An 11,432-nucleotide genomic window follows, 5' to 3' on the forward strand; every position below is an offset into this window, starting at 1 on the left:
ACCTTTAAAAAATAATCGATTGAACCGTTACTTAATCAAATCTTTCTCAGCTCTAATGGAAAATGATCATACATTTTATTGCTCACATTATAACACAGAGTCGCTGAAAACAGACTTTGGGATTCTAGAACTTTTCAATTTATACTGCGTTCGAAAAAACCAAAGTACGAAAAACACATCTATTGAAGTCGAATCGGTCTAGTATTTTATATTTTTAAAGATAAATTAAAAGATTGATTCTAGAACTTTTCAAATCATATGGGTTTTGTAAAAACTAAAGCACGAAAAAACACATCTATTGAAGTCGAATCGGTCTAGTATTTTATATTTTTAAAGATAAATTAAAAGATGGAAGTACAATTTTATACATAATTTTAATGTTCTATTTAGTTTTCTCTTTTTATACAAAGAAATGCACTTTGGCTGCATACAAATTGAATTTTACACAACATTATTAGTTTAAAATACAGTATTTAAGACTAAATTCAGCACTATACGTTTTACATACCGCTTGCAAGCCCAATAATCAATTGAGGAGAAAGCTAGCACTTAAATACAGACCTTAAGAGTACATTTACTACCATCTTTGTGAAGAACGCAAATCAAATAGCGCAACAGAAAACACATAAAAATATACACACTATATGTATACACACGTATGTTTGTATGTATGTTTGCATATGTCTATATATAATCGTATATGTATGTAAAAACTATAAAACGAAATCAGACAAAAGTTACATTATACATTACGTATACATAATAACATTATATAACATAAGTAGTCATACACTTAATTACAGTATTTTGCACGTCTGGGGCTTGGACTTTGGTTTCTTTTCCACAGCTCGGACGGCCTCCTCGAAAACCTGGGGCAACCCGATCTTTTTCTTAGCCGAACACTCTACCAAATTGTGCGCATGTATCTCTTTGCGTAAACGTCGACCCTCCGCTGTGGTGACAAATTTCTCGGAATTGGGTATGCGTAAATCGAGCTTGGTACCCACAAGTACGACGGGAACATTATTAGAAAAATGACGAATCTCGGGCCACCATTTGCTTTTGATATTCTCGAACGAGGTGCGACTACTGATGGAATAGCATAACAGGAAGCAGTTGGTCTATGAAAGAAAAATAAATATAAATATAATATAATATATAGATAACAATTTCAGTCTCGATATCTGAGCAAACCAAACAGTTGTTGGTATTTAGATTGATTTCTACTCCAATCGTTCCTATAACAGTTACTACATGATATAATGGAGCGATTTTAATGAAAGCGCTATGAAATGCTCATGAATACCAGATTTTTATGAAGATCCTACTAAGAACGATTTTTGCATCGATCGCTCCTATGGTAGATCTATATAAAAACAAGTAGGGAAGCTAAAGTCGGGTGTCCCGACTATGCAATACTCTGACATATGCTTAGTATAATAATTATAGAAATTAAGAAAATTAAAAAAAAAATCCAAGAATTACGGGAGTTAGAGAAAATCACGATTTGCGGGGGAGAGGGGGAGGGAGGGAAATTCCAAAATACACATTTTCTGCGTATTTAAATAAGGCATCTGATATTAAAATTTGGTGTCCCTAGGTCTTTAGTCTACTTTAGTCTCCGAGATATAGGCGATTATACGAACGGCGTTACAGAAAAATCCTCATAGGGGGGAAGTGGGGGAAAATCGAAACAATAAAACAAACTCTTGTAGCGTACACACATAAGGCATCTTTGTGCAAAATTTCGTGTGTCTAGCTCTTATAGTCTCTGAGATCCAGGTGTTCATACGGACGGACAGACTGACAGACAGACAGACAGACAGACATTAATCGACATTTCACTTATATACTCTTGTAAATTTCATGTTCACATTATAATGATGCTTTATATTGTTTATAATAAACTAGCTTTGCATATAAATTCCATGTTTGATGTCCTTAGCTGTTATGGCTCAAAAGTTCTCTGGACAAAAGGACATCAGATGGATGATATGTCTATAAAAACTCAACTCGTCGATCTGATTATATGTGTAGCTACATGTAACATGGGGTCAGCCACGCCTCCTCTTACACACAATTGGCGTTTTCGACCTCCGAGCTTACAAAGATTTCTTTACCTTAGTTCGAAAAACTATTGGACCTACTATTAATATAAAACAAGAAAGGAATGCTAAAGTCGAGCAGGCTCAACTCTTAAATACCCTGTACCACACCACAAAAAAGTATTTAAATTAATTAATTAATTAAATTAAATTAATTAACTAAATTAATTTAATTAATGAACTAAATATTAACTAATTAAATATAAAATATTCCATGCATGCATACATACATTTACATTTACATCAGAATCGTGCCTTATGCGTGTTTGCGTACTTGTACATATGTATGTATGTGTGCATTGGGCCTGGTTATATGGCTATAACTTTCTTTCCGATCATTCTATCATAATGAAACTTGGTATACGGATATATAATTAACATAATGTGACTACCAAATTTTAGTTCAAAACTCCAAGAATTACGGGAGTTATAGAAAATCGTTAATAGGGGGGGAGTGTGGGGGTGGATCAGAAAAAATGAACAAACTCGTCCTTTCTCGGTCTCAGGAGAATCTGTATACCAAGTTTGGTTATTCTAGCTCTTATACTTTCGGAGATCCTTGCGTTCATACAGACAGACAGACGGACAGACAGACGGACAGACAGACGGACAGACGGACATGGCTATATCGACTCGGCTTGTCATGCTGATCAAGAATATATATACTTTGTGGGGTCTACCAAGCCTCCTTCTGTGTGTTCCATGTGCACTCGCACAAAACTAATATACCCTTGTACCCTTTGGGTACAGGGTATAAAAAGATTGTCTTATATATATTTTGTGTCAAAACAATCAAGTCTATTTATTGTAGTCAGTTGAAAAGAAATTCGTCTAGGTACTTTATTTTCAGTGACCTTACTACTTGAGGCTTTCTCTTAATACTTATACGTTCCAATACATCCGATATTTTTCTATTTTTCGTAAAATAATATTTAAACGAAATTTCGAGAGCAAGAAAGTTATGTTACCTATGATGATAACAGTGGTCTTGTGGTAGCATTCTTTCGCCACTACATGTGCTATATGTCCTTGATCAAAAAAGGCTAGACGAGTCGATTTATCCTCTCGTTTGTTCCCCTATCCGTCTGTAGGAACGCAAAATTCTCGTAAGCTTTAAAAAGTAGAGAAGCCAAACTAAGCTCGAGATAGCTAGCTATGATATTGTATTGAATAGTTATTGAAAACTTATAGAAATGTTGGAGCTTTTCCCCAGAATTTTATTGAGATGACTCGTATGTAAACCTTCCGACACCGGACATGGATGCGATTGTAAAACATATTTGATTTTTGTTTCTTTGCGGTAAGTAAGCGATTAATAAATTTAGGTAACTCTAAGTTTTATGCCCGATCTTCGTTTAAGATTAATTGTGATAAAGAATTTGAATTTGAAGCTAATTTTTGTTTTACTATAATATGCCCTTATCGCTAGAGTATACGCGTATTAAATGCTATAGTATAACGATTAAGTTACCAAATTTTCGTCCGGCAACATCGGGATGAACGAAACTCTATATAGTACTTGTACTATCTATCTAATCAATATGGTTCTGCTTACATTTGGATATGATAGGGGCCTCAATCTTTCATAGTCCTCTTGTCCTGCCGTATCCCAAAGCGTTAGATTATATTCAGAGTCGTCCACTGTAATGTTACAGGCATGATTGTCGAATACTGTGGGTATATACTCCTCGGGGAATTCGTTCTGTGTATAGGTTATCAGCATACAGGTCTTGCCCACCATGCCATCGCCGACGATGGTTATTTTAAGCGGGCGTAGACTCTTTGCCATTGTCGCTGGTTCTGGTTCTGGTTTCCCGACGCCTTTGTTTGTGAAGCTGCGAGTGTAAGAAGGCGAGTAAGTAAATGCTGTATATACTCATATATATACACATATATATATAGCATGTATGTGTGTATGAATTTGTATTTATTTGTGCATATGCTGGAGTGGCGACAATTGCACCATTTGGTGGCATATGGAGTGTGTTCGCTTTGCCACACCCCTCGCACAGCCCAGCCCACGTTCATATATTTATCCTGCCGCAACCGGAAATCAGCAGCAGTCTTTGCCTTGCTTTACTTTGCTTTTATTTGACTTCGTTTTTTGCTCAATGTGTGGGCTTGTGTGCTAATTATGCAAGTTAGTTGCACAAATTGTTGAGCGGTGCATTGAACTGTTGTCCAATTAACAGCAAGCTGTTGCTAACAGAGCGCTGTTAATTAACAGCTGCGCCAAATCACTTGAACTTGCGCACCGCAATAAAGCTAAGTACAGACATACTCGTGCTCGTGTGGACGACTTTAATCTAATCTGCAGCTGAACGCAATAACAACAACAACAGCGACCATTTTTATAGGGTATGCTTAAGGTAGTATAGCTTTAGTCACATGCTTGGGTAGCATGAGTTGCTTAAATACATTTCTTTTTTATGCATACAATGTTTATAAACATTTATGGTGCATATAAATAAAAAGTTTCTACACATAGTTAGTTCCACGAATTACATATTCTACTCCAAATAACTTTTATCTATATTAGTAGGTAGGTAGTTCCACGAATTACATATTCTACTCAAAATAACTTTTATCTTTAAACGCATATAGTGCTTTTTTGCATACAATGTTTATAAACATTTAATGCTTTTATGCATACAATGTTTATAAACATTTATTATGTATATAAATAAATAGTTTCTATACATAGTTAGTTCCACGAATTACATATTCTACTCCAAATAACTTTTATATTTATTAGTAGGTAGGTACATATTTTAGTCCAAATAACTTTTATTTTTATACGCATATAATGCTTTTATGTATACAATGTTTATAAACATTTATTGTGTATATAAATGAAAAGTTTCTATACATTAGTAGTTCCACGAATTACATATTCTACTCCAAATAACTTTTATCTTTATACGCATATAATGCTTTTATGCATACAATGTTTATAAACATTTATTGTGTATATAAATAAAAAGTTTCTACACATAGTTAGTTCCACGAATTACATATTCTACTCCAAATAGTTTTTAAAGTCAATAGTAATATGGGATAGCTGTTATAAGTAGCACAAAAGATAGGTAAAGACGAATTGCTACTACAAGTATAATAGCTACTTTGTTCTTGAGAGTTGATTATAAAATGATCAACAAATATTAGATTTAACACTTGCCTCACAATGGTCACAGAAGCTGCATGAAATGATGGAAAAAATCCATGCAAAGTTGATTTCAATATTATTCATATCTTTAATGGTTCATAGTAGAAATTTTTCTAATCATCATCTCATCTAGATATCATAAATAAGCTTTTCACAGCTGTTTTTTACATTGATTGCGGTCTGACCAAGAAATCTTTGGAAGTATGCAATACTATACAAGTAGATTAAAATCAACTGAAGTCTTATTTCACATTGACTTTTAGAGCAAACGTTTTCTCCTCCCGAAATATTTGAGAACTTAACAGAACGCATGATTGAACAAATTCAACGCCACCATATATTTTTTTATTTAATAATAATTTAATAGTTGTACTCCATGGGAGAGATTTTAAGTAAAGAATAAGGATTTAAAAAAAGAAGAATTTTCTTCTTAAAATCTCTGTAATTTAATTTTTATATTATTTTTTAATTTTTTTTTTTAAGAAATCATTTAATCCTCCTCTAGACTTTAAGCCTAATTCTTTTAAATTCTTTTTAAATAATCTCTAAAATATCTATTTCCTGCGAATAACTGTTGTTGTACACTTACGATTATATTTTCGTTTATTGTTCTCTTAGATTCAGTCTGGATTGAAAGAAATAAAATTTCACAAGTTTCTCAAGAATTTGAACAAGTGAAGCAGAGCGGCAGGGCAATAGACTTGAGAGATTTTTATGACAGAGACTAATCAAAAACGTGGCTACAATTGATTCTTGGAAATTAATTTGTCCGCGCAATCAAGCGAACATTTGCCAAAGTCATTAAACATAGTTGAGCTTATATAACAGAAAAATAATTTAAAACACTTTCACCGACCAACAACCAACCAACATTGAATTCCATTTCGTTTTGAATTTCTTACGGCTGTTGTGTCTGATTTTCTTTTTTAATTAAAACTCGTTTGCAACAGACTAGTTGCCCCAAACTCGGGGAAATCTAGTCCCGCTAAGCGAACAAAATCAAAGCCAAACAAACTGTAGGCGTTTATGGGACAATGCTCCGAAAAAGCTCACAATGATCGTACGCAGAAAACTCATTTGATTTCCTGGAAACGCCGAGCCAATGAGTCATGGAATGCCCCGAGAGCGGCTTTTGAGGTTTTGAGACAATTGCCAACCAAGAGCAGCGCAATGCTTACTTATTGCAATTATTATAAACATCTTTATGTGCTTCGCTCATTCTCAACTATTGCCACAGCTCTCTGCCAGATCTAGTGACTCACACAGTCGACTTCAGGCAATCCCATGTCCCGCCACATTATTCAATACAAACCACAATCTGTGGCAGCCAGACTTACACCGAACCGGTTCTGATAAATGTTTAATGTCATCTTTTACCGTTCGTCTGAGTGATTTCATTTTTCTGTCATCGTTTTCTTAACCTTTTCATTTTAGAATGCTTCAGAAGAGAATAAAAAAAAAAAACAACACTTGCCGCCACGCGATCTATGTATGTACAAGGTGTGTTCCAAAGTAAAGAGGACTTTTTACAAATAAATCGATGAAATGTCATGAAATTCTCACTGGACAAACGATAAAGATTCTAATGGACCAGTCGACATATAGATAGCGCCACCAGGGAGCGCTAGATTCAAAAAGTCGTGTTTACTTTGGAACGCACCTTGTATGTAGGTCTAGACTCTAGAGTTTCAATTCACTTTGAAGTTCAGTTCTTCAGGCACGTGTGCCTCCAAATGTGTGTTCTTGCCACTTATCTATCAAACCGACATACCGACTATACGCAATTAACCCTAATTGTTATGGGTAGGGGGCTACCGAAGGTCAAGTGCTCCCTTCATTAGTCAAACATTGTGGCCTTCTTCGATAAAGGTGGAAATTTTTGCTGGAATCGGTAAAAACAAATCAATTTTTGATAGACTATTAAATGCCATTAATTCAAGACACTCCATTGTTAATCAACTGTTCTGATTTTAGGCAATATATTTAATTCAGCTCTACTCAGAATATTGATTGCTAACCCCAAATACTATAAATCTAAAGAATTTCCAATGAAGTTCTGAGCTCGAATGTATGAATAAAAGAGATTTAAATGAGTTCACACAAGCTCTTGACCAAGTTTAGATAAGAATTATTTGAGCCAGCATTAAAAAGGCGTCTTTGGGTTTTAGAGCGATTTTCTAGGCCGTTGCGAAGAAACTAAATCGGTACACTGATAAAAAAGTTGCATATTACAGATGAATATTTTCATATTATATTTAATATTCTACTATTTCATATTCAAATCAAATATAAACATCGTAAATTTGACTAAAAACATATTCAATTAGTGATTTTGATACACTGATAAAAAAGTTGCATATTACAAATGAAAATTTTCATATTATATTTAATGTTCTACTATTTCATATTCAAATCAAATATAAACATCGTACATTTGACTAAAAACATATTCAATTAGTGATTTTAATATGAATAATATTCAAAACAATCTGTAAAACTTCGTTATTTAAGTGTGTCATATTCTATTTAATGTTGAACCATACTAAATATTGATAGGCACACACTTCAAAAATAAATAGTTAAATTTACTATTATCCAGAGTAAATTATAATATTTATCTCAACTTTATTTTAAAGTTTTTTGTAGTCGATTTAAATGTACTAGAAATATATTAAATTTCAATCGACTAGAATTCTCAAGTCGGTTTTCAGATATGGTCGTTAGGTATGTGTCAAGTAAGTGTTATTCAATCAGCTGTTCCTCACTTGTAATATTAATATTGATCCAAACTATATACGTACTGAAAGGCATAAAAAACAAAAGGATTTAAAATTACTTTTTGCTAAAAATGGTTCTATGGAGTGAAAAAAATATATATAGGAATAAAATATACACCATGGAAATGTCAATATTGAAAAGAGTTAAAAAAAAACAGTAAAATATTTATAAATATAAAAAAAAAACCTTTGACGTGAATCAAGTCCACGTCTCCACATCATCACTTGTGATTTAATATCGCCACACTTTAAATTTAATATTTTAATATAAAATTTAAGTGTGCAAAATCGATGGTAGAAATAGTGAAATCTACATGTAAGTATTGAAATTTCCGTGGTTTTTTTTTATCAGTGTAGCATTAGCAACTGCTCTTCCACAGTTACCTTGCGAATCTGTTACTCTTTCAGAATACTTTCTGTGTGGGTCAGGGAGTTCAAAGATTAATCAAACCTTAATCGGCATGCTGTTGGCCAACTGTTTTGGCCCAAATAGACATTTGCTCCGCCATTGAAACGACGCACAGCTGCTTCCTTATCTGCGAGCAAAGTCTGTTTTAAGTGGCCCACAGATTAGTGGCAGTTCAGTGAATTTCCATATGTGTTCTACGAGCCGGCTGCATACTTGTATTTGGAGCTTTTATTTTAGGAATGTCGGCTGATAAAGCCGACTATATAAATAGTTACACCCATCCCCCCTTTGGACAGGTTGCGTTAATTGATATATAAATGAAATTATTTGCTCCACTTCTGAAGGAAATTTACACTTTTCGGTCACTGAATAACGTTATTGTTTATAATTTTTGAGAATGTGCTTCGCAAAATAGCCAAAAAGAAGAAAAAGAAAAGAAAATGAAGAAATGAAGATGCTGTTGTTATTTCGGCTGTTTATTTAGTTGTTGTTTTAGCTTGTTTGTGGCTGACTGGCAGACTTTCTGCCTGGTTGGGTTGCTTGTTCAACATTGTTTAGACTTTGGCCAAAAGAGGGGCGGAAAATAAATTGTTGCTTACACTTTGAACGCTATTTTCGTATTGGCAGTCACTTTGTTGCTGTTCTCCAGGCATGAAGGCATGCGAATTTATAGATTTTTACAGTAATCCTATATTGTTCAAATATGTATATTTTGTAAACACTAAAGCTGTTGTGCGTATCTTTTTGTGGCCTGCCCCATCGCCTTCTCTCTCCCTCTCTCTCTGTTCGCTCTCTCTTTGCAGCTTCACGGCGGAAGCACTTTATCAAGTGCATTTTCTGTAATTAACACCCATAGCATCAATTTTAAATATAAGAACTACACTAGCCAGCAAAATAGCTGACCATGGAGAATATGATTGGTGTCAATGTGAATGCAAATTATCTTTTATCTTTTATCATCGAAAGCTATTGAAGATAACAAATGCCTATTTCATTAATTGAAAGAAATCACGAGTGAGATGCTGTTTCCGTTTTCACAAAACAGAGTTTGTTTCTCAATTGTTAAAGTAGATCGGTTCCAGAAAACAACCGTGTAAAAAAAATACATTGACATTGCAAAAATAGGTGATTGGTTCCTTATCTCTAAAGAAATATATATGAAATTTTTATTTTTCAAACCGTGTTAGATCAAAATCTTGTAAAACAAGACCGTGTAAAAACAGAATTAGGTGTATTTCCTTCGTGTTAGTTGCAATAAAAGTAATTCCAAAATTTAATTTAATTCCTCATATATATCACATTTAAATTGCATTTTATTACAATGTATGTATCTATATTTTATTTACATATTATAATTAATTCGAATTAACATAAAAAATGTGTTATATGTATTATTTTTATATAGTATAGATTTCAGAAGCCATTGCTGATATTACATATCTATAAAATCCTGAGTTTTCATCTACAGTGCAACCAACTCTTTGAGCTTCAGATCCCCTTACTTTATCACTTTAGTTCGCGGACAGGGTACCATCGAATGTGATATTTTCGCTACGAAAAATGTTGTTGTTGTTCTTCTTTTTTTTGGGGGGGAAGTGGGAGTTCCTTCAGTGCATTTACAATCAAGGACTCTGCAGATGAAACCTTAGAAATGGTAAACAGTACCGTAATCTTGAACCTTTCCAGTCAGAAATTCCCTCAGTAATATTTTCATTTTTTGAAGACAGGCCAAAGGGACCGATTTAACGAACCAGGGATGCGCAATTTTTTTTTTGTTTTTTTTTTTTTTTTGGTAGGTTGAATTTTAGGTGCCTTTTGGATTATTTGTTTAAGAAGTCACGGCATCCAAAATGTTAAACGGATCATTGTGGGGACAACAAACCTAAATACCTTCATCAATTTTTTATTTTTATTTATTTGTATTCAAGTTGTTTGTGATTAAGTTATAATGATCTCAGATATTTAGTAGATACATCTTCAATTATCCTAGCAGATTAAGTAAAGCCGAAAAACTTGAATTAAAATAGTGATCTACTAAAAAGTAGTGGTCTACAAAAAATAGTAATGTATTAAAAAATAGTAATGTACTAAAAAATAGTAATGTACTAAAAAATAGTAATGTACTAAAAATAGTAATGTTACCAAAAAATAGTGCTGTATTTATTATTACAAACATAACAGATATGTTCGAAATCCGTCTATCTTCCTTCTTCTTTCGATCTTTGATAATTAGCAGCTTGGCTTCATTGCCGAAATGCCCAAATAATGTTGGAAGTTTTGGAGCGGCTGAACATTACTCCATAGTTATATTGTATTGCAATAACCTTCAAAATTGCAAAAATGGCGGAAATTCGGGATCAGATGTCTCGACAATGCTGAGCTTGTTGGCCTCGAACAAGTTCAAAGTGATTGTTGGACAGTGTTTAATAAGGCATTATTACACTCTCATAAAAAATGAAAATATATATACTCGTGCATAGTATATCGTGTGTACACTGCAGTATATAATGAAGCTTTGTTATCTGCCACTTTGCGTCTGGCTTGGTTGGCCTCTTGTAAACTTTTCATATCAAATTACGGCATTGGCTTCTTGGAACACTTGCCACAGCGGCGCATTCTTTGCCACACACACACACACACACACACACACACACACACACACTATAAAGAATATATAGACTGATTTCACAGAGCATTGACTGCTCGTGTTTATTTTCACATAATTTGTTGTCATAATTTTATTGCATTCGAATTATTTAAAAACACTTTTCTTCACACCCAACTTCAATGGAAGGCAAAAGCTGAAGAGGGTCGTCGCTTCGTTTCATTCCTTTGTGTGGATTGTATTAAAATCACTTCTATATACATGGTATACCCATGTAGTACCCATATAGCACAGACAAGTGTCAATTCTGAATTGTGGAAAGGCAGCTGCCACTTAGTCCCAACTCCATTCGTGCCTTATCAGTGGTTCA

The 11,432-nt window shown here is 33.7% G+C and overlaps 1 protein-coding gene across 1 annotated transcript; it reads right to left on the reverse strand.

Annotated features, from left to right (window-relative positions):
* Window positions 1-385: 385 nt before the first annotated feature.
* On the reverse strand, window positions 386-3,934 carry LOC115624470 (ras-like GTP-binding protein RhoL). The gene is made up of 2 exons (XM_030519173.1): window positions 3,661-3,934; window positions 386-1,121 (listed from the first exon to the last, which is right to left on the reverse strand). Exons 1-2 carry the CDS (start codon window positions 3,892-3,894, stop codon window positions 798-800), a joined length of 558 nt encoding a protein of 185 aa, XP_030375033.1. The 5' UTR covers window positions 3,895-3,934; the 3' UTR covers window positions 386-797.
* Window positions 3,935-11,432: the final 7,498 nt, after the last annotated feature.

Source organism: Scaptodrosophila lebanonensis, unplaced genomic scaffold, assembly GCF_003285725.1.
Source record: "Scaptodrosophila lebanonensis strain 11010-0011.00,11010-0021.00 unplaced genomic scaffold, SlebRS2 tig00000056-arrow-arrow-pilon, whole genome shotgun sequence".
Lineage (NCBI taxonomy): Eukaryota > Metazoa > Arthropoda > Insecta > Diptera > Drosophilidae > Scaptodrosophila > Scaptodrosophila lebanonensis.

Excerpts from the sequence above, each read along its gene's own strand:
- LOC115624470 (XM_030519173.1), bottom strand. The coding sequence starts at position 3,894 with ATGGCAAAGAGTCTACGCCCGCTTAAAATAACCATCGTCGGCGATGGC. Across the intron at positions 1,122-3,660 it reads GGCCCCTATCATATCCAAAT|ACCAACTGCTTCCTGTTATG; the intron begins GTAAGCAGAACC and ends TTTCTTTCATAG.